The sequence below is a fragment of the Danio rerio genome, chromosome 24 (genome assembly GCF_052040795.2).
Source record: "Danio rerio strain M-AB ecotype USA chromosome 24, GRCz13ab, whole genome shotgun sequence".
Classification (NCBI taxonomy): Eukaryota; Metazoa; Chordata; class Actinopteri; order Cypriniformes; family Danionidae; genus Danio; species Danio rerio.
Window position 1 is genome coordinate 16,680,531 of NC_141044.1, and position 25,103 is coordinate 16,705,633.

The following is a 25,103-nucleotide window of genomic DNA, read 5'->3' on the forward strand; positions in this document are numbered from 1 at the left end:
GAATGTCAGTAACCAAAAAAGATCTCACCACCCATTTACTCCCATAATATTTACTCCCAAAGTATTTGCAACTATGGCAGTAAATGGACAGTGATCTGTTTGATTACTGACATTCTTCCAAACACTTCCCTTTGTGTTTAGTAGAACAAAGACATTTATTTAGGATTTTTACATGCAGAGTCTGAGTAAAAGATGCTGGCACAATTCCGATTTTTGGGTAAACTAATCCTTTAGTGAGATACTTAACTTGATATCACTTTTGAAATGAATGGAAAATCTATTTCACTAACTGCACCCAAACAAAATCTTGTGAAAACATTTTTTTTATATACATAATGCATGTCAGTCTAGTCAGAAATTAGACTTGAAAGACATTTGAAGTTGCATTTACTCCTGGAAAATTTCTGAGTTGGTCAATATACAGTATGGATCAAAGCACTCCCTTGCATTTCTGTATAACAGCAGAAATGACATCAAATACTCTGTCATTTGTGGTCAAACATTTAATCCTTTAAGACTGCTTTTATTTTCAATTCATATTATTTTAATGCTGGCACAAATTAGGCTGAGATAGACTTACAATATCACACTGTATAAAGTGTCATTGATCATGCAATTCACAACATAACGTTTTTAAATGTTTTTGTCTTTTGAAAGTATTTTCTATAATAGACGCTTTCTTAGATGAACAACTATCATGTACAATCTACTGAACACACTGCACCTCTATTCCTCACATCACATCCTCATTTTAATTTCTGTCAACAAATAAAAATGTATGAATGGGTACCCTGACCAATGTATTTCAACAAGAATTTTGGCTTGTTTCCATATCTGATAGCCTGAAAGAACAAGTAAAAATTATATTATTAGAAATGTTACAAACAAAAAAAGGTCAAAAGATGTTGCCTGATGTGTTGCTACCTTGATTACATTATTTTTTTTTTTCGCAGTTTTAAAAAAATATACATATACATGGGCAGCACTGTGGCGCAGTGGGTAGCGCAATCGCCTCACAGCAAGAAGGTCACTGGTTTGAGTCCCGGCAGGGTCAGTTGGCATTTCCCCCACAGTCCAAAAACATGTGGTATAGGTGAATTGGGTAAGCAAATTGTCTGTGGTTTATGGGAATGAGTGTGTCTGGATGTTTCCCAGTGATGGGTTGCAGCTGGAAGGACATCCGCTGTGTAAAACAAATGCTGGATAAGTTTGTGGTTCATTCCGCTAAAGAGAAAATAGTGAAATATATATATATATATATATATATATATATATATATATATATATATATATATATATATATATATATATATATATATATATATATATATATATATATAGTATATATATATATATTGATAGCATTCGTGGCAAAGTGGCTTAGTGGTTAGCACTGTCGCCTCACATCAATAAGGTCGCTGGTTCAAGTCCCGTGTTGCCGTGAGTTTCCTTCGGGTACTCTGGTTCCCCCCATGGATTAAACACATGCAGTATTGGTGAACTGAATAAACTAAATTGTCAGTATTGTATGTGTGTGAATGTGAGAGTGGATGGATGTTTCCCTCTAAAGGGTTGCAGCTGGAACGGCTTATTATTTGTAAAACATATGCTGAATAAGTTGACAGTTCATTTTGCTGTTGTGACCCCTGATTAATAAAGGGACTAGGCCGATGAGAAATCAATGAATAGCATTTGTTATTTATTTATTTATTTATTTTAATATTTAAATGTTCTCACAGAAGAGAAATGTATTTTTGTAATATTTAATATGAAGTTAGATATTGTTGTTGAATTCTAACTTATTTTAATTGCACAAAAAGTAGCTGTAAACACTCCCACTGTTTAACACAGAACAAAATATTCAGAAAAATATTGGGAGAAAAGCAGCCATAGAATTCCATAGTACGGTTTATTCCTACTATGTACTGTATGGAGTACTATAAAGGGATAGTTCACACAAAATTCAAAAATGTACTCACCATTTAAACTGTTTCAGTGTCTTTATTTTTTGTCTTCTTTGGATTCTAAAAGAGCCATTTTAAAGAAACTGGTAGCTGCATGATAGGCAACTGGTAGACATTCATTGTATGAAAAAAAGACAATACTAGGTCAGGAACCGTTTTCCAACATTCTTTAAAATATAGATTTTTTTTTTTTGTTTTAGTCCTTTGAAACAAATCTTGCTCTCCTTCAATAGTTTTTAAACATAAAAATGTGTCCTAATTATCTCTCAACAAACTTAACTTAATATACAATTAACTTAATATAATATTTTCTTAATATACAACAATAATCTATCACAGGTTGACAAGTGAGTTAAGACACTGGATCCAAATGCAATTTTTAATAAAAAAGATTATTTGTGCAGAAAAATGCAAAAAACAAAGCGATGATCAAAGTAAAATAGTTACAAAACAATCATCAAAACATAACTAGAAAAACTATAAACAGGACGACACTCACTGAACCCATGCAGGTACTGACAAACAAAGAGTCCACATTGACTGATATGTGCAATGTGTATAAATAGTCCAAACAATTGATGATGACGCTATTCAGCTGTATGTGATTAATGGTGACTGGTTTGTGCAAAGGCATACTGGGATATGCAGTTCCTGAATTACATGTGTAGTATGCCAGCAATCGTTTAGGAACAGATTGCTGGTTATGTGACATAATCCCTTTATGGTCACACTTTATATTGATGGTCCATTTGTTGAATTTAAGTTCCATTGCATCTACATGCCAACTAATTCTCATTAGATTATAAGTAGACTTTTAAGTTGGGGGTTAGGGGGTTAGGGTTGGCGTCAGGGTTAGGGTAAGTTGACATGTACTTGCAAAGTTAAATGTCTGTTTAGCAGCAGTATCAACAGATATTAGAGACAGGTTACTAATACCCAAATAGACCATCAAAATAAAGGGTTAGCCACTTTAATGTTTTAAAATATCCATAATTGTGTTATGCCATATTGTTCTGAAAAAAAAAAGCCATTCTGTAGATTTTTCTTTTACTGGTGTTCTTCTCAGCTTTACAGTTTGAAAACTTTTCTTTTTCTCCTCAGACGTAATCATCGCATCATCATCAGAGCTCATCCATCATGGGTCACTACACCTTTGCATTACCGACAGGGCTTTTTCTTCTTCTGGTGACCCGGACTGTGTTTGCCATGGTGTTGTTTAATGCCACAGATCTCGGCTTTCTTTTGGAGAAGTACCTGGAGGATGATGCTGATGATGATGCTGGTGACAGAGTGATGGAGCGACAGAGAGGCAAGAGAGCGATCACTGCCAGTGACATGCAGGCCATCTTGGACCTTCACAACAAACTCAGAGGACAAGTTTACCCACCGGCTTCAAATATGGAGTACATGGTAAAACATCTTTTTAGATGGTATAAAATGGTTAATATAACACACATTAGAAAGCATATAGACTAAATTGTTTGTGGTTTAGTTATAAGAGTACACAATTCTATTGATTCTGCATTGGTTTGATTTTAAGTCAACCAATTACTGAGGTTGCATATTGACCTTATTCTCCGCAGACGAGCGGGCGCTGCTGTTTGAATCTTTTTGGCACGAGACTTCCGGTCTCATTCACTTCCATTCATTTTTAGACATTAAAAACTGCTCGTTTCGCTGTTTAGAATAAGGTCAATACAGGTAAAGTCAGAATTATTAGCCCCCCTTTGAATTTTTTATATTTTTAAAAATATTTCCCAAATTATGTTTAAAAGAGCAAGGACATTTTCACAATATGTCTGATAATATTTTTTTTCTTCTGGAGAAAGTCTTATATGTTTTATTTGGACTAGAATAAAAGCAGTTTTTAATTTTTTAAACAGCATTTAAGGTTTTTAGCCCCTTTAGGCACATTTTTTTTTTCCGATAGTATACAGAACATCATTATACAATAACTTGCCTAATTACCCTAACCTGCCTAGTTAACTTAGTTAATCTAGTTTAGCCTTTAAATGTCACTTAAGGTTGTATGGAAGTGTCTTAAAAAATATGTAGTAAAATATTCTGTACTGTCATCATGGCAAAGATAAAATAAATAAGTTATTAGAAATGAGTTAATAAAACTATTATGTTTAGAAATGTGTTGAAAAAAAATCTGCTCTCTTTTAAACAGAAATTGGGGAAAAAATAAACGGGTCTGTTAATTCTGACTTTAACTATACATATAGGAAAAATTAACTATTTAAAAACATTACAAATAAACTATTTAAAAAAACATTACAGAAATATACAGTTGTACACATTTGAAGTGGATCATCACCTTACTTCAAAATTTTGCGCAAATTTTTTTGTACAAAAAATTCCTGACACTATAGAACAACACCCATTTTTGTCTTAGATCAGTTTTGAAAAAGTATTGCTATTACAATTTTAAAGAAATAATATACTTTAATTTATCATTGTGATGACAGGAATGTTTAGTCTGTCATCCTTGATCAATTTATTGTCTGCTGAATGAAATTAATAATTTATTTTTGTTGTTATTCTGAAAAAGTACTCTACAAAAGTATTCTATAAGTATTAAGCAGAAAAAAAATCAACATTGATAATGATAGGCAATTTTCTTTTACGCACCAAATCAGAATATTATACTTTCTGAAGAATCACATGACACTGAAAATTGAAGTAATGATGTTAAAAATCCATCTTTGTCCTCACAGGAATAAAATAGAATAATTTTTGAATAAATAAATGCTGCCTTGGTGGTCATAATGAAATTTTTTCTCATTAACTATGTAACTTCAAATCTTAAAGGGTTAGTTCACCCAAAAATATTATTTATATTAATAATTACTCTGCCTCATGTTGTTCTAATCCGCTTAGAGAGTTAGTTTCAGATCACAAATAAATATAATTTCAATCAAATTCAAAAGAAGTTGACACAGTGGCTCAGTGATTAGCCCTGTCACCTCACAGCAAAAGCATTGCTGGTTCGAGTTCTCCCTTCTCTAATTCCCCCTGTGTTAATGTGGGTTTCCTTTGGGTTTTCCCCACAGTCCAAAGACATGACTTATAAGTGATGAATGAGTGTGAATGGATGTGTCCCAGTACTGGGTTACAACTGGAAGAGCATCTGTTGTGTAAAACATATGCTAGATAAGTTGGCGGTTCATTCCGCTGTGGCAATCCCTGATTAATAAAGGGACTAAGCCGAAAAAAATGAAATGCAATTTAAAACAACAACATGTTCACATGCCCTGAGATGTTCAAAGTCCAGAAAATGAACCAAAAACATTATTAAAACATTTTATGTGACTTTAGTGGTTTAATGGTAAAATTTTATAAAGCTCCAATCAATTTTATCTTCTCTCCCATGTCAGATCATCAGGGTGCTTGTTAACTGCAGCCAGTAAGACATTACCAGTCAAATCACCAATGCAACATGCAAACGTTGGATTGCCAGTAGTAAAAGCACATCTTGATAAGATACAAAAGACATTGGCGAGCAAAGGTTTTTTTTTACTTTTTTTTTTTGGTAAAATTATTATTGGCGTTTGGGGCCACATGGAATTTTTTGAAAATGATTTGGACATCTTTGTACATTGAACTTTGAACATCTTAGTGCCGTTGCTGTTTATGGAGGGTCAGAGAGCTCTGAAATGTCTAAAAAATCTTAATTTCATTCATTCATTCATTTTCTTTTTGGCTTAGCCCCTTTATAAATCTGGGGTCGCCACACCGTAATGAACCACCAACTTATACAGCATATGTTTCACACAGATGCCCTTCCAGCTGCAATCCATCACTGGAAAACAATCATACACACTCATTCCCACACATACACTACAGATAATTTAGTTCACCCAACTCACCTATACCGCATGTCTTTGGACTTGTGGGAAACACTGGAGCACCCGGAGGAAACCCACACAAACATTTGGAGAACATGCAAACTTTACACAGAAATGCCAACTGACCCAGCTGAGGCTCAAACCAGCGACCTTCTTACCATGAGGTGGTAGCACTATCTACTGCGCCACCGGGTAGCCCTAAATATCTTAAATTGTGTTTCAAAAATGAACAAAGGTCTAAGGGAATTGTAATGACATAACAGTGAGTAATTAACTACAGAATTGTTATTTTTGGGTGATAAAAAAAAACTCTTTAATGTTTAAGGTTTTGCACAGTTTTGTAATTCAAATGATTTGCTTCAAATAAAAACAAGGATGAATTTAAAAACAGATTTTTTTCCCCCGATGATTTCCAAAACAATACCATATAACTAATGCAGCTTACTTAGGTGATTGCCCTCTTGAACATTGCAAGCCCAATTATATTGCCGCTTTTCAGAAAGATGGAAGAGGTTAGAGAGATGCCTTGCAGGGACTGTTAACTGGGTGTCAGGAGTGGAGTTTGAGCAGTTCAACAGAGTGAGAGTAATAGGAAAGGTGTGATGGATGTGGAGATATGGAATGTGATGATGCGCGGCTCCAGTCTTCCACTGCCTCTTACAATAACTGACTCTGAATTCCAGGCAAAACGACAGAATTCCGGATGACGGCAGGGAAATCGAGCCTTGTCTCAACAGAAACCCACTCATGTTGCCACACACACTTCATTGACTTTACATTTCTTATTTAAGACAAGACACAGAAAATTTATTTAAAAATGAGCTAAGAGTTATAACAAAACTTATTCAGTTCATTGCCGGGTCTTTAAAGGGGTGATCCACTACAATATTATATTTTAAACTTTAGTTGATGTGTAATGTAGCTTTGTGAACATAAACAACATCTCTGAATGTAATATGCTCAAAGTTCAATGTAAAAAGAAACATTGGCTTTTACAGAGCTTAGCAAAGCCTTCAGCGAAAAAAAGTTTGTGGTCTACAAAAAATACATCCGGGCAAGTGATATCAAAAGAGCTTCTGGTTACGGGCATCCACCTGCACATCGAAGGGGTGTGGCCAGAGGTGCTATTATGTTATAGCAGAGAAAGCTAAAATGCTGCCTAAACGCTGCTATTTCCACAGAGCTTGTTCGGTGTCTGTATTTGGGCTTCCAAAGCACATGACACAAAGAGAGAAGAGCTTACAATTTAATTTTAATTATGTTCCAGAGAATTATATAAAATGGTATATCTCTAGTAATTGACAAAGGACAGCTCCTAGAATCTCTCCCAGTTCAGTGCTGGATTCAGCTAAAAACGCCTCAAAGAAGGAGCAGCTCCAACCATAATAGAGAAAGCTGTGGATTGTGACCCACAATCTGTAAATGTTTTTATTTGTTAAAATTGATCAATTAAATGCACAGTTTCTAGCGTTAACGGTATGTTGTAGCAAGGATCTAAACAACAAAAAATGCTGTTGGGCACCATTAACAATTTAGTTACAAATTCACATTTATCAGTTAAACCGCTTTAAACACCCACAATCTTTACCAGCTCTGCAGTGTCTTTCACAGTGCATTCTACATCTCAAATAATGAACTCGAAAAAGACATCTGAATGTTTCATCTTACTTACACTAGCTTATAATCTGAATATATGTGAAAGACACTTGTCAGATGTTATTTTAGAGAGCAGGTATGGGGTTCAGCTGTGTGCTCTTCATTCTTTGTGCAATTTACATTGTTTTACACACACATGCATTTAAAAAAATATCCAATATTAGTTTTAGTAAAAACATGCACTCGTTTTCCATTTTATAGAAATATATGTAAATGCCACATATAGGCCTATGTTTCCTTTACAAATATTATTGAGAATATTACATATTATATTCTAAAACATAAAAATACTTAGCTAACACTCTAATGTCATATTTTAATCATATAAATAAATAAATAAATAAATAAATAAATAAATAAATAAATAAAGAGGCTGTTTATTAGGAAATGAAATGTAATATTTATTATTTATTAGGAAATGAAAAAAAAAATCCTACTTTAATAATAATAATATTAATGATAATAAGTAGGATATTGTTTATTAATTAATTAATTCATTTATTTATTTATTTGAAAAGTCTACTTTTACAATTTGATACATGCAAACCACTGCAGAAATGTTCTAACCAACAGGCTCATGTCATATACAGTACAGATACTTAATAAATAACCTACTATAAATTAAAAGCATTAACATTTATGCCATGTTTTCACAAGCTTTGGAGACGTAACATAAATTCCGCTTTTACATAATAGGTCACCTATAGCTTCCCTCATGAGCCACGGCTGTGTTAAAAATGACATCAATGTTTTCAAAGTGCACTGCAAAGGCAGCGCAATTGTAAACATGAAGATTGCTAAAACTGAACTGTAAAAATACTTTGAAAGCAAACTACACCTAAGAGAGATGATTTCAATGCTTTTTTTTTTTTTAAATCATTTCAAGTTTTCATCTTACAATGTTCTAAATGAATAGGGCAAAGGTGGATAATAGAACACAGCCAGGAACTATGTTTCTAACTACAGCTCCAAAGGTGTTGTTGCAAGCATCCAAGTTTGTGACAAAGTACATGAAAAATAATGTGATTTTCTACAAATAAAGCATGGGCACACATTGCTTTTCATTTTATAAACACAACCAAACCTTAAAAATAAACTGTGGACCACCCCTTTAAATTTGCACATGAGGGATTTGCATACATGTACAAAACAACAATATGAACAGTACATGATATCAGATTTAGGATTTAAGTCTGGTTTAGTTTTTAGGCATAATTAAGTCAAAGGAGATTTTTGAGAGATTTTTTTTCCCCACAAAAAAACAAACAAACAAACAAACAAAAAAACAACAACAACTGTTTTGGTAGAATAAAAGGAAACACATATAGAGACAAACTCTCAGTATTAACTTGGTGGCCTATTACCATCTGAATGATCTTGTTCTTTGTATCTAATACCTAACAATTACTTTAATAACTACTAACAAGCAACAAATTAGGAGTTTAAGCTAAAAGTAATCGTTTGCCAGTGAGAATTGTGCTTTAAAATAAAGTGTGACGGAATAAAACATTTATATAAAACTGCACCTTGGAGTCTGGTGTTCATGATGCTGCTAAAGTGGAGATTTATGGTTGAGAGCAGGAGTTCAATCGGTGCTTTTGAAAACACTATCGGTTGGGTTTAGGAAAGGAGGAGGGTGATTCAGTCAATTGGTCAGTCAGTTGACAGCAGCGTCTGATAGATTTACACGAGAACAGCAGGTGAAGAAGAAATTTAAGATCTCAAAAAGTGTGCACAGCGGCCTCTGGTAGATTCGAGAAAACAGAAACTGCAAAAAAACATAGCTCCTGTGCAGGATTTGCCGCTCTCCTGAAATGTATATAGTGGTATGTTTTCAGAATTAACCTGGGTTGAAAAAAAAAACTAATTCTGAAAAAATTTAAAATATGTATTTGAAATCTACAGACTAAAACAGTATGATAATTATTTAGGGAAGACTATTTAAGCTCAGCAAACAACCTATAATCTCAAAACTGAGAGGTACATGTGAAAAACACTTTTTGCCTGCAGTGTCTCACTTGAATACTTTTACTGTGGCTCTTTTAGCTCTCAACAGAAAAAAAAAAACTGCTCCTGAGGGAGATTGGAAATTTTCAAATTTTCAAAATGTGACCATATGACAAAAAAACGTGCAGCTGATGAGGTGTTCAATGAAGTAAACAATGATGTGTGAAAGAGTGTGAGTGTCTGCACTGATTGGACATGTTTTCCTTCACTGGTCCTGTCTGAGTGCGGTTAGATTCTTTGGGGCCTCCCCACTGAGGACGCTGTACAAACAGAATCAGTTTACCTTTTTTTTTTTTTTTTTTTGGAGGTTACAGATTTTCCAGGATATAGACATATGCTAGAAATGTGCAATTAGTGCTATTTGAGATTCTATTTTAGACCATTAAAGGTGCAGTCTGTAAGTTTGAGACCCAGTGGTTGAACTAGGTATTGCATTCCTGGATCAAAACACATGCAAGCGCAGGTAAAACCCTTTAAAACCTAAAGGGTGATTTAAATTGTATTCTCGTGTCAATATTTTCATATTAATAGGTGTTTTTTGTTCTAACCAACACAAATTAATATATTAGAAACGGCTTCTATTTCTTGCAAATGAACAACAGAAAACTGACTATTATCACCTGAGGTACATATAATGTGCTTTATTCACTGCTAAATGGAAATAAAGTGAGTTTGAATGCCATTTTACATGTATTGCCATACTATAGAAAGCAGCTGCAGATAGTTCACCTCAGATCTTGAAAATGAAATAAACCGCTTGAAATTGAAATTTACTCAAAACAAACGCATATCAATAATTCTGCATGAACATTTAATAATGTTGAAGAAGTTTAATATGTATTAATTAGACTGTAAACCTTACCTATTCTTGAGTGAGTGCATATTCTGTCTTTCTAAATGGCTGTATTTAATTTTCAGTTGTGTTTTGTCTAGTGCAAACAGCCAAATTGCTTATAACTGAGTTTCTCATCACATAGTGTGTTGTTATGACACAGGGTTACAATGTAACTTGTCCACCTAATGTTTACATCCGTAAATTTATATTATTTGCTAATGAATAACCACCTAATGTGGAACTCTGAATTTGTGTCTCATTTTGGAGTTTGCTACTGTCCACCGGAGGTTGCATTTCGGTCACAGACACAATCTTTAAGAGCCTTTCTGAATGAATGAATAATATATGTGGTTTTCCAACAAGGCAACCTGCAGTGCTGAAATATAGTTGGCTAAACTGGCATTAAGCGGGTCAAAACATGCATTTAGAGTATTTGTTTATAAATCTTCTATTAAGAAAGCTAAGCTCATTTGACAACACTTTCATTATAATGTATTACTAGAATAAATCGTTTTAATTAGTCCTTTTATCTGGAAAAAAAAGCATATTCTTGGTTCCAGTGAGGCACTTATATTGAGTAAATGGTATCAATCCATCAAATGCTCACTGATTCAACTGTAGACACCTATAATATACAGTATGTGCTGACAGTATAATACTTATAACTAAAGCTAAAACCATAAAAACTTCAACAAAATGTCCTTAATTCAGTAACACTTAATACAGTAAGTGACCATGTCAATGATCTAATGATTTTTAGATGTTAGAGAAAGCTGTGATAGTGTGCCTTAAATAATCTCACAAGCTATTCTTACCTGAACCACAACTGGCAACAAGGCATTTAATTTTAGTGATTAAAATTTTTATTTATTTATTTTATATTTATTTCTAGTTAAGTAACCATTTCTTCATTTTAATTTCCTGTTTTTATTACATGGTTGGCCCTTTGGTTAATCTTAAATCGATTTTGCTACTTTATTGTGAAATAGTTGTACCCAAATTATGCAAAACATTTTATGTTAGATTATTGTATGAAATGTGCTTGATATAGATTTTATTATTATTAATTTAATTATTAATAAAATAGTACAATAATAATAAACTTTTCTATGTAAACATTTATTTTTGGACTTATTTTTTGGAATTAAAAAAAAAAAATAAATAAATAAAAAAAGAATGGGCCCATCCACTTCCTTTGTAAGTCTTTTGAATGTACTTTTGTCTAACAGAAAATGAGAGATGAGTTGAGAGTCTTTTTGTGGTAAGCAGCATTTCTGCACAAATGCTCTCAATTGAGTGATTCTTGTATTGATTGTGGAATATTCCTGTAATTCAGTATAAAAGCCCATTTTGATGGGTGGCTTAGAAAACCAAGCAGACGTCCTGTTGGCAGGTGCTCACTTCAAGGATTAATGTCTCAGGCAATTGTTTCAGCTATTTTGGGGACCTTATTGGGCCAGATTTATCGCTGGACTGTGCTTTGGGACTTCCCAGGGAAAAAGTGTTACATGTATGGGCAGTGACAGGGCAGATAACTCCCCCGTCACCCCTGCCACAATTCTGCCTCGGATTTATGTCTAACCTTGAGTTCTGTATACTTTCCCTTCAAGGTGAAAGCGCCATTTTGCTTTTCCAAAATGAAATGTTTTTATTAAACAGCCAAAATGTGGGTCAGCTGGACAGGAAAAAACTCTTTAGTGTTGAGTGGCCTTGAATGGTGTAGTTCAGAACGAAAACCAAGAACACAGAACAGGAACTACAGAAGACAGATTGAGAAACAAAGGCATATGGAGAACATTACTGTATCCAAAAAACTCATTGTGCCTTTTTGACTTGGTTCAGAAGAAAAATAAACCAGAAATAAACCTGGATCTTTCTACAGCCTGCATGCATTTGTTGTATCGAAAGAGGGCTATGTCTGAAAAAACAGTGGTTACAATTTATTGCAGGGTGTTTGCAAAGTAAGTAAAAAGTACTTGGTGGGAGACCATCAGAATAAAGTATATCAGATATTAAACTTGCGGTAGGGTATTGTGCTGGTTGAAAGTCTCTTGATATTACATTAGTAATGATTAAATTAAGTGATTGGAATGTATTTAAGTATTTTTAAGGTGTTGTACAAAGAAAATGCTCGTCCAATCAAAATAATTGGGCTGAACATCACAATAGGCAGCCCAAACTGTCTGTTAACATTTGTAGATTCATACATCTGTGCACCTTGTCTGCGCAAATAGCTACCTCTACTCTCTAGTACACATTCAAATCCCATTACTTTAACTTTTGCTAATTCTTTTGTAATATTCCATTTATGAAACCCACTTGTGCACTTGTAAATGTTTAAGAATGGTGGGCAGGGAAGGGGTTAAGCAAAGGGTGAAAGGGGTGTCACTTGAGTGTGATAGACATGATGAAATCAAACAAAGGTTTTTTTTAAAGATTAAAACATGTTTTCGTCTATCCTTCATAAGGGAATAACACTAAATACTGGTAAACAAAATATAAAATCTAAAATATTTTTGTAGTGTAAATACTCATGTGGCCAAATGCATTTAAAAAGCCACAAAAGACCATCTAGCCAGACATGACCATTGTGGAAAGTGCTGTAAAAAGCACATCAAAACAAGATATTTATATTCAATACATTGTACTAAAACACATGGTTAAAATAAAAAATCATGGTTAACATTCACATCTTTTCTTTCAGTTGTTATCCAACTAGCTCATAAGTATCCTGGTGTTGGTATGTACTTTTTTTAAAAATGAAAATGTGGAAAAAAATGAATGCAGATTACAATGTAAATGTTGTCAGTCACTTAAATCAGCTCACTAACTCCAACAGCTTTTAAGTACTATTTAACCGGACCAAATCCTTTTTTTCTGGTAACCACCTTTTCACAACCAGGTTATTATCTCAACCATACATACTTAAGATTAAGGGTTTAATAGCTTTGTTTCAGTAATGCTGTACCGGCCACCAGTTTCCATCTGATTCTCAGTCCTCTGAGTGTATTTCTTGTAGGTGTGGGACAATGAACTGGAGCGGAGTGCTGAGGAATGGGCTGAGACCTGCCTCTGGGAGCATGGACCAGCAGGCCTGCTGCCTCAGATTGGTCAGAACCTCGGAGTTCACTGGGGAAGGTCTGTTTTGTTGTCTTATACAATAGCAATCTGCATATAGCAAATAGCAAAGTATTCTGCTGTCCATCATAACTGTTATGTAATTAGGTTTCTATTGATAGAAGTGTTCTACTTTCTATTGTGCTGTAGGTGTATTGAATAAACTAAATTGGCTATAGTGTTTGTGTCCGCTGAGCATCCGCTGCGTAAAACATGTGCTTGATGGGTTGTCGGTTTGTTCCGCTGTGGCGACCCCTGATAAATAAAGGCTTGGTGCCGAAAAGAAAATGAATTAATGAATTTTCTTAGCGTCATTATTTCAGGCTTTAGTGTCACATGATCCTCCAGTCATAATTTTTAGGTTGTTTTTGCACTCAAAAAACATTTATTATCAATGTTGAAAACAGTTGTGCTACTTAATGTTTTTGTTATTGGCTGGGCTATGCAAAACTATTGCTGTATTTCAATCAGTACTCTTGCTCCCAAGGTTGTTCATCAGTAGGTCATGTGCACAAATTCAGGCACTGGTAAGGACAGTGGTGAGCTTGGTTCACTACACATTGGAACACACTGAGAGTGACATGAGAATGTTCTCATTGTAAATCATCAAAACTGGAGTTTGTAAACAACAGTAGAACTTACTATTTTCATTCATTCATTCATTTATTTTTTTCAGCTTAGTCCCTTTATCAATTTGGGGTCGCCACAACAGAATGAACTGCCAACCTATCCAGCATATGTTTTACACAGCGGATGCCCTTCCAGCTGCAACCCATCACTGGGAAACATCCATACACGCTCATTTACACACATACACTATAGACAATTTAGCCTACCCAATTTACCTATACCACATGTCTTTGGACTTGAAGGGAAAACCCAAGCACCCGAAGGAAACCCACGCGAACACTGGGAGAACATGCAAACAAAGTTTTAAAAAGTACATTAAAGATAAATAATTAGATTGCTTCATATACCAGCAACATTTCAAGCATTAAACAATTATAAATGCTTGCTAGATTTTTCATAACCTGTCTAGCTATGCTTGTTCATGTGAATAATCAGTAAATAACTGATTCTTTTTTAGAAAAACGTCTCTTGTTTGTCATTACATTTGATGATTTGGGTCACGTATATTTCTTGCTTCCAAACTTCTTTTAAGGGCAAACAGTGCATATTGATGTAAGCATGGACCAGTATAAGTTTCTGATGGTAGGGTATCCTTGGATAAAAATATTTCGGAATCACAGTATTGTGATTATTGCTCTAAAATAAGTTATTTTTTAAATGTCTGAGTAAAAAACAATAAATACTTGAACACAATTAATTTTATTTTAGGAGACATATATATAAAAACATTTTGGGTCAACATTGTGGCGAAATGGGTAGCACAGCAAGAAGGTCGCTGGTTTGAGCCTCGGCTGGGTCAGTTGGCATTTCTGTGTGGAGTTTGCATGTTTTCCCCGTGTTCATGTTCGGTTTCCCCCAAAAGTCCAAAGACATGTGGTATAGGTGAATTTGGTAGGCAAAATTGGCCGTAGTGTATGTGTGTGATTGAGTGTGTATGGGTGTTTTCCAGTGATGGGTTGGAAGATGGGGTTGGAAGAGCATCCGCTGCGTTAAACATGTGCTGGATAAGTTGGTGGTTCATTCTGCTTTGGCGATCCCTGATAAATAAAAGGGCTAAGCCAAAAAGAAAATGAATGAATGAATTTCAAATATTTCGGAAGAGTAAACAGGCTAAATAATAATTCAAATAAATCACTGACTTCTGCGGTTTTCTTTAGTTTCAAAAACACAGATTTTCTTTTCAACACATTTAAAAAAACATCACATATACCTTAGGAATGGTATAATAGAAACTTTTTGCAGTTTTAAAAACTTGCTTTTCCAAAAAGCTTTTCCAAAACACAATAAACCTTGAAACTGGTTAACATCCCATGCCTAAATTGATGCGCCCTGATTTTGATGGGTTTGAACGTTTCAGTTCACTAAAATAATTTTCAGTTTAAGACAGCACTTGAAATGGCTGGCAACCTGATCAATGCACTGACAACTGAACAAAGGTGCTTATTAAGACTACAGTATGTTATAGTTTTGCTTCAATCTAAACATTGGCTTTATTTTGCATTGAACATTGCAAATAATGCGTTTACTAATGATTGTTGTTTTAATTCTCACCCCAGGTATCGACCACCTACTTCTCATGTACAAGCCTGGTACGATGAAGTCAAAGACTACTCATTTCCATACCCCCAAGAATGTAACCCTCACTGCCCTTTTAGGTGCAGTGGTCCAGTTTGCACCCACTACACTCAGGTAGATATAATGACTAGAAAATGCATCGTAAGCTGTATTTACAGTAGGTGGAAACTCTTTGATGGAGTTGACAGATCTGAAAACAATTGTGAAATTTATGGGAACACAGAAAATATATTGTAATAGCAGTGTTACACATGCCCTCGTTCTGGTTGTCAGCTCTTCCGCTGCAGCGATTTTTTTATTTTTTTTAATTGTCTGAAATCCAACCAGGAAAACAACATAGAGGAAAGCATTAAACCGCATCAGTGTGTTACCAGGGAACAATTGAAGAGCCAATATATCTGTGTGTTTTGACAAGGAGTTATAGATGTTAGAAGGCAATTGTAGTGACTTTGAATGATGCAGTAGTATATTGAAAACTAAAAAGCGTTGGGGACCTCACAAATTTAGCTAAGCATTTCTATTTCTACTAAGTTAGCAGTGTCCCCAAATGGCAAATGGAGACTAGGGAATTCTCATAAAAATGTCATACAATTATTCCCAACTCAATAGTGACCATCATCTTAGGATGCATAATAATAATAATAATAATAATAATAATAATAATATTAATAATAATAATGTAGTTGATCTATCTCATTCACAATTTTCCAAGTCTGGTTAAAATATTTTTATAATAAACACTTTTTTAAAATATAAACATAAAACTTACATTTTAATAATTAGACATTTAGAAAAAGAGAGAGAAAAAAAAAACAAAAACAAAACAATCAATTACAAAAAAACAAAACAAAAAATAAATAAATAAACATGCATTCCCCCAACCAACTGTCACAATAAAGATTCTGGGAGAGATCCAAACAGCAAGTAATGAGTTTATTAACAAAGTCAAAATAACCCAACAGAGGATGTGAAAACAAAGGACAACGGAGGACACAGGGCAGGAAATAGACAGTCGAACGGGATCCAGCAGGTACTCCTCACAGTCCTGAGTACAAACAGACACACATGAGCAAACACAATGAACTGACAAAGAAACATAGAAACGTCGCCCAGATATAGTCATGATAATGAGCCTCAGCTAATCAAACCAGCTGAGTTCCGTGATGACACGTGACCATAATTAATACACGTGGACAACCAAAACAAAACAAACCCACATGACCAAACAGACACTTCAGAAAAGTGCACAAACCTGCAACCGTGACACCAACCACCCACCAGTGCTATCTAATGGTAAAAGTAGGTACTAGAGGCATAGTAAAAAGTTTGTAGACAGGAAATAAAAGGGGACTGACCATACGTTTTTGGCAGAGATTAACACACATAAAACAAATTTTGTTGTTTGTAAGTCTCAAAAATTCTTAGGAAACTCAAAATATAATTAATCTAGGGTCTGGTTCAATCAGAATGTTTAATGTATCTGAAAAAAACCCTGAAATATTTTGTTCCAGAAACTGTAATTTGGGACACGTAACATAAAAATTATACAGGTTGGAATCCAAAAACTGAAATTTGTCACACAATGGAGACACTGAAAATATATATTTTTAATTTACACTTGGAATAATAAAGCTAATGAAGGACTTTAAACTGAATGAGACAATGCCATGCATTAATGGAAGATCTGTGAACCAGTTCAAAACTTTGTTTCCAAATTTCACTTGGAATTTCTACTGCAAGTTCTTCTTCCCAGGCTGATTTATTGTTCTCCATAAATGGACTTTTCACCTGTTCTAAACATTTGTAAAGCAAGGAAATACAATTTTCCAAGTCTTGTGAAAGTGATATCAAAATGAACTACATTAAGTTGTATGACAGTTAAATTCAATTTCAATATATTTCTCACTCAAAGCTATTTTATGATTACAGAAGGCTGAGTGCTTTTGCTTTCTGTTGTTGTTGTTGTTATTCTTTTATTTCTTTTTGAGCTTGTGGTTATTGTACGGACAAGAAGGATTGCCTATGCAAAAACACTTGAATATTGAGCAAATTCCTTGTTCTAAATATCCAACACAGGCTAATTCTGAAAACAAAGCCCTAAATACGTTTCTAAAGACCACAAATTATGTAGCCAGAAGTACGTATTGCTGCATTTAGTCTTTAAAACGAACGGTATGATGCTTATCAGCTGATCGATTGCCTCCATATGGACAGCTTTCCCGTTGTTACCAATTTGTCCAGTTAGCTTACCATGTACATGACCAAGAAAATGGGGTTTGAGTCCGGCAAAAAATGGTTCCATAAAGCAGGTAAGACAAAAACAGAATCTAAAAAATAAAACAGGTAAATAACTGGGTGAGAATATGGTAAATTTGAGATCTAAAAAAGCATAGACAGCGACACCTGGTGGATTTGTAAAAACAAAAACTGCAAAAAAAGTAGCTCCTGGGATGTATTTGGTGCTCTGCAGAAATTAATATAGAGGTATGTTTTCAGAATAAGCCTGAGTTGCCCAAAATGGCAAACAGAGTCTAGGGAATCCTCACATAAAAGTCATACTATAATGCTCAATAATGACCATCATCTTAGCTTGAGATCCAAAATAAATGTAGCTGATGTATCTCATTTACAATTATCCAAATCTTGTAAAAGTGACTTCAAAATGAACCACAATACGTTGTATGACAGTATAAGTTCAACATTTCTCACTCAAAGCTATTTTAGGATTTCAGATGGTATTTGTACTGTGCTTTCTTTTGTTGTTGTTCTTCTTTTTCTTTTTGAGCTTGTGGTCATTGTATGGACAAGATGCATTACTCATGTAAAAATATTTGAATCTTGAGCAAATTCCTTGTCCTAAATATCTCATATAGGTCATTGTAATGGTTGTTTTGCTTCCTTATTAATTCCAGCTTGTTTGGGCAACAAGTAGTCGAATTGGCTGTGCGATCAATGTGTGCTACAACATGAATGTGTGGGGCCAGATCTGGGCAAAAGCTGTTTATCTTGTGTGCAACTACTCACCAAAGTGAGTTACTTATTTATGATTCTTCATTCATTATTCAATACTGTACTCGTTCTCTGTCATTTGTAGGATGATAGCTTGTCAGTGTTGTCTCTGCGTGTGTGTGTGTGTTTTTTTCCTGTGCAGAGGTAACTGGTGGGGATATGCCCCATATAAACACGGCACCTCTTGCTCTGCGTGTCCACCAAGCTATGGAGGAGTGTGCAGAGAAAACCTCTGTTATAAAGGTTTGTTGTTTCTTGTATGAGTTTGTAGAGCTGCAGCTTCCATTATTTACAGATACAAACTACCATTTAAAAGATTGGGTCAGTATATTAGTTTTTTTCTTTGTCTGATTTTGCAAATAAATTTACATAAAGAAAACTATAGTTGTACAGTATGTAAAATGATCATACATGTGAAAGAATGAGTCTGCTCCATAGTTAACACAGCAATGAAACGTGAGCCCCTCTCACACATTCAGACCTTTCCTGAAAAATAACGGCAATTTTCTGAGAAGGGATCATGTGTAAACCGCCCTTTTTAAAAATAAGTTTGGTCTGGCAATTCTTCGGAAAGATAAGTTGTAACATTATTGGAAATTTGCCAGAAAGCTGCTCTGTGTGAGCGCAGAAGGAAAATTGACAAAAGGAGCACCTTCACAATTAGAACGGACTGACGTGAGACATCTACTCCAACCAACACCTCCACCTCTACCTTAAACCCAACCGTCATAGTAGCATGGGCATTACCTTAGTGGGTGGTACAAGGTCCACTACATAGTTGAGCATTGCCTACACCTCCCCCTACCCTAAACTCAACCGTTATAGTAGCATGGGCATTACCCTAGTGGGCGGTACAAGGTCCACTACATAGTTGAGCATTGCCTACACCTGGTCACCTACACCTCCCCCTACCCTAAACCCAACCATCATAGTAGCTTGGGCGTTACCTTAGTGGACGGTATAAGGTCCACTGCATAGTTGAGCATTGCCTACACCTGGTCACCTACACCTCCCCCTACCCTAAACCAAACCATCACAGTAGCATTGGCGTTACCTTAGTGGGCGGTACAAGGTGCGCTACATAGTTGACAATTGCGTACACCTCCCCCTACCCTAAACCCAACCATCACAGTAGCATGGGTGCTACCTTGGTGGGCAGTACAAGGTCCACTACATATTTGATGATCGCCTACACCTACCCCTACCCTAAACCCAACTGCCACAGTAGCATGGGCATTAACTTATGCCTAGTTCACACTAAAGGATTTTAAGCCTGATTTGAGCCCGATTTGGAAGTAAACGAGCTCGCCGACAGATCGGGCTGTGATCGGGAAGAAATCTGCGGGTGCTCGGCGCTCGGCGCTCGCCGCTCTCTATGTGTGAACTAATGAACAACCCATCAACGAGGCTCGCGGACGCGTCGCCGACACCTCGCAGACGGAAATCCAACATTCAGCATGCTGAATATTCCAGAGCAGTCGGCCGACTCAACCCCACGTGTGGTCAGATGTAGTGACGAGCTGCAGCCAATGAGAGAGCATATCAGCATAAGCTGAATGCCTGTGTGTTCAGGAGCTCAGCAGAAACCTCTGTGATTGGTCAGAATGGGCATCGGTGCACTCGCTTCATTCTACGTTAGCACAGACATGAGAGTAGGCTATATTAACAGTGGAGCTAGAATTCTGTAACTATTAAAATTACCATACTGCTCATTCTGACCGTTCTCATATAAAACGCCATATTGTCACAAAATATTTACATTCAAAGCTATTATTGAGATATTAAAATTAAGCTTTGAATATCTGGCATCATATTTATTGACACCATTACCCTAAAAATATATATTTTTGTGGTAATACAGCCTATAAATATGTAGTTAAGATACTAAAACACTTAAAGGTCTTGGCTTTCATTTTCACTTTCAAACAGGAGCTATTCGGCACAGAATATGTTGTTTTGAAAGATATCTGAAGTAAACTGATGTTTTTGCCATCAGAAAGTTTTGTTTATGTTAGCAGGAAGTTGCCGGGCAAGAAAATGCACACATATTTAAAGTCACAGCGAAAAGTATCAGACATGCATGCAGTCATTTTGACCAATATGGTAATTTAAGGCAGAAATGCTCAGTTCTTTACTGTTTTGTAATAAAAAAAAAATAATAACAATGTCAGAAAGAAATACACTGATAGTTAGAAAACGACAGGGTGTTATAAATATGTTAAAATTAAAAACTCTCTATGTATCTATCCTATCGAACCTTGCAGATGAGTGATTAATCCGCTGATAAATCAGCTGATTTGATGATGATTTTAAATGCTTTCTCCAAAGCTTGAAACGCTGTCAGTGATGTCATCAGCACACAAGCAGCCAATAGTGTTTAGCTTTTTCTGACGACTCCTGTCTCAAAATTTCATTGGCTGTGGTTTGGTAGCTTGAATGAGCTGATGGGGAATGAGTTGTTGTCAGATCATGTAGTGTGTGACCCCCCTCTTGTGGATAGTTCACGGAGTGTTGCGTAGTGTGAACACCACAGAGATTAAAAGACACAAAGTCAAGTCATGTAGTGTAAACAGCACAGCGATCTGCTGATGTTTAAAATCCTGTAGTGTGAACTAGGCTTTAGTTGGTGGTACAAGATCTGCTATGTAGTTGACAATGGTCTACACCTCCTCCTACCCAAAACCCAACCATCACAGTAGCATGGGTGTTACCTTATTGGACGGTATACAATGTTCTCTGTGTAGTTGACAATCACCTACACCTCCCCCTACCCTAAACTCAACCATCACAGTAGCATGGCCTTTACATTAGTGGGTGTTACAAAGTCCGCTACGTAGTTGACGATCGCCTACACCTTCCCCTACCGTAAACCCAATCGTCACAGTAGCATGGGCAGTACAGGGTCTGCTACGTAGCTGACGATCACCTACGTCATCATGCTGTGGGCTGCAGAGAGGCCATCTTGGCTGTTTATAAAAATAAAATCCTTTGAATATTTTTTCCAGACATATTTAACTGCTAGATGTTAGGCAGATAGCATTTCTATGTTCCTTCTTAATGCCAACTGTGTAAAAAAATATATAAAAATGCTCATGAAAAACCGCTGTTTGTTTACCTTCAAGCTTTGTTTCAGCTCTGCTTCAATTGCTTGACGTGTGAAGGTGTGCTCCAGTGAGCAACAGCCCAAACATATTTTGTACATCTCGACATGCGAGACTGTCTCTCCATATGGTTTCATTGAAGTTGTTCAAAATATATCCATCCACAGAATTTGTAATGTGGTAAAATGTGTAAACATTAAGCTGCGGTTCACGCTCCTGCCTTTGGATGTCTCTGGGACAAAAGGAGCTCTAAAGAAAAGTGAAACTATCAACAAAAGTATAACCCCTTCTATGTTTACAATTACAAGTGCATCTGTTTAGAGGTCATTCCTGGTTAATGATGTCAGAATTTACCAGTATTTTAGAATGAATGTGTGAACGGTCTTTTCTGAAAAAATTACGGAACGTTCTTGCCGATGTGAACAGCGCTTTTTTGAATTTACCGGTAAAATCGTTACTGGTATCACTGTGTGAAAGGGGCTAAAGACTGAATCCATGCTGCTTAAAAAGTGCTGCAGCATTTAAGGTGGCACATAACAAAACTATGATGAATAGAATTACATTGTGCACATGGGTGTATAAAAATAGAAATAGTTGCCTTTATGGTTATTGTTCTTTATTTGAACAGATGATTATTATGCCGAACTGTTAAACTGGTCAATTTTATCATTAATGTACACACATTATGTATAAGTTTAAAAAATGCTGTATTGCATGCTTTCCATTTATCAAATCCTTAAAAAAAACATATTACAGTACAAACACATATATTGTATAAAATGTACATAAAATATACATATATTGTATACAACTATTAATGTGTAATTGCTATGGATTGCTCAATCCAGGCAAATTAAAGTACCTTTTTTGTTTCACTTTCAGGTGATGGAAAAAATAGGCAAAGCCCAAGTGAGGAAACACACGAAAGAAATTCAATAGAACCAGAGGCCCCTCACAGCCCTGGGCCCCGTTTACGGCCCCCAAGTCCAACCAGACACCCAAATGCAGTTGTGAGCAAAGAACAGATGTGTAAGTGATGGTTAACTGGTTATACTGTGCAGGATCATTCTAAAAAATACAATTGTTGTTGCTTTTTCATCTCAAATATATATATATATATATATATATATATATATATATATATATATATATATATATATATATATATATATATATATATATATATATATATATGTATATATACATTTTCCAAGAACATTCTGTTCTGTTTAACTCAGATTGTTTTGATGGTCACCATGCATGGATTTGTCAATACGTTGTCTCCTTTTTCAAACGTACATTTAATGTTACAAGTCACTTTGTGCAGTAGGGAGTTTTTTTTTTTCTTCTCATAATGGTGATCTCCCTGCTGAGTGTGTTTGCTTTAGGGACGATGAATACTTGTGGGTTTTAAATTGCTTCCTTTGCTGAAAGGGGGTTTGGACTGAAAACTGAGATCTCCTGCTGCTGGCCACCATGAGCTCCTGCTGGAATTCCACAGCTTGCTTTTACAAAACTGCAGGAACAGAGCTATGCGTTTCTGCAGCCCCGCTAAACTATACAGCCTGTCTAAACATAAATGAACCACCTGTGTTTCTTCTTTGCTTTGTTGTGCAGCCCAGACTGTGACATGTGACACAAAGCTAAGAGACCAGTGTAAAGGCACCACATGCAATAGGTGAGATAACGTTTTTCTTTTAAATAAACATGCCATAAAAGCCTTTTTTCATGATATGTATAATTTCTGGCTACTATTTGTATTTACTATAAGGGAATTCACACTGTAAGTTTCAAATAGAATGCATTTTGAATGGAAAAAGGTACACCTTACTTATACCGGGTTGGACCCCCTTTTGCCTTCAGAACTGCCTTAATCCTTCCTGGCATAGATTCAACAAGGTACTGGAAATATTCTTCTCAGAATTTGGTCCATATTGACATGATAGCATCGCACAGCTGCTCCAGATTGTTGATGCCAGATTTCAAAGGAGAATGGCCAGACTGGTTTGCGTTGATAGAAAGGCAACAGTAACTCAAATAACCACTTGTTGCATCCGAGATACGCAGAAGAGCATCTCTGAACGCACAACACGTCAAAACTTGAGGTGGATGGGCTACAGCAGCAGAAGACCACACCGGGTGCCACTCCTGTCAGCTAAGAACAGGAAACTGAGGCTACAATTTGCACAGGCTCACCAATATTGGACAACAGAAGATTGGGTAAATGTTGCCTGGTCTGATGAGTCTCGATTTCTGCTGCAGTCTTCGGATGGTAGGGTCAGAATTTGGCATCAACAACATAAAAACATGGATCAATCCTGCCTTATATCAAATATTCAGGCTGGTGGTGGTGTTGTAATGGTGTGGGGGATATTTTCCTGGCAAACTTTGGACCCATGGATGTCATTGGATGTCATAAACTGCAAATCATCTCTGACTGGTTTCTTGAACTTGACAATTAGTACTCAAATAGCCTCCACAGTCACTAGAACTCAATCCAATAGAGCACCTTTTGAATGTGGTGGAACATGAGATTCACATTATGGATGTGCAGCCGATGAATCTGCAGCAACTGTGTGATGCTGTCATGTATTTGAACTTAAAGAATTAAGGCAGTTCTGAAGGCAAAAGGGGGTCCAACCTGGTGTAAGGTGTACCTAATAAAGTGTATTTACTATGTAGACATGAAAACGTGTACTTTAGTTTACTGTATATATACAGTTTTACTGTGTGTTTTAAACAATCCTCTCAAATGTCAATGCTGTCCATACACCTTGATCTCTTCAGGCATGCTATGTGCAGCATGCCGTATCAGGTGTCAACATTTTGTCAGTGATTTTCACCTCTAGAGGTCGCTCTCACCATAGATACATTGGCTGTATAATGACAACAGACCCCTCTCAGCCCCTCCAGTAACAGATGCAACCCGGACAAACTATCGGTAGGGATTTTGGCCGATTAAAAAACAATACATAAGCTGATGTCACATAAACAAAAACAGGCCAGTAGAATGGACAAAAATAAAATGCAGGGTCTGGAGATCTTTTAAAAGTTAATCAGCAGGGTGTCTAAAATGTTTGATGATACTAACTAGACGGTTTACTGATAATGTACCTAATGGAGGTTCACTATCTTGCCAAAGGTTTTAGAACACCCCATCAAATCATTGAATGCAGGTGTTCCAGTTGCTAGATTGGCCACAGGTGTATTCAATCTAGCACCTTGGCATGTAGGCAGCTTGTACAAATATTTGTGAAAGAATGGATTGGTCTCATGAGCACAGTGAATTTAAGTGTGGTGCCATGAGACTGCAAGTTGCCAAGAATGCAATAAGTGCATTTGTGACATTTTTCTGTCT

The 25,103-nt window shown here is 35.8% G+C and overlaps 1 protein-coding gene and 1 long non-coding RNA gene across 2 annotated transcripts in view; one reads left to right on the forward strand and one right to left on the reverse strand.

The window, feature by feature from the left end:
• The window catches only part of crispld1a (cysteine-rich secretory protein LCCL domain containing 1a), a 34,258-nt gene that overhangs the window by 2,412 nt on the left and 6,743 nt on the right, over positions 1–25,103 (forward strand). The window contains exons 2-8 of the mRNA XM_087309367.1: positions 3,066–3,374; positions 13,333–13,451; positions 15,617–15,749; positions 18,548–18,663; positions 18,787–18,887; positions 22,628–22,774; positions 23,363–23,423. Coding sequence (XP_087165493.1) covers positions 3,102–3,374; positions 13,333–13,451; positions 15,617–15,749; positions 18,548–18,663; positions 18,787–18,887; positions 22,628–22,774; positions 23,363–23,423 — 950 coding nt within the window. The 5' untranslated portion in view covers positions 3,066–3,101. The remainder of the gene's footprint in view (positions 1–3,065; positions 3,375–13,332; positions 13,452–15,616; positions 15,750–18,547; positions 18,664–18,786; positions 18,888–22,627; positions 22,775–23,362; positions 23,424–25,103) is intronic.
• LOC147838000 (uncharacterized) lies at positions 16,565–22,482 on the reverse strand. Its single transcript, XR_015524852.1, has 3 exons — positions 21,221–22,482; positions 19,648–19,901; positions 16,565–19,526 (listed from the first exon to the last, which is right to left on the reverse strand). It is a non-coding gene; the product is annotated as an uncharacterized LOC147838000 (long non-coding RNA).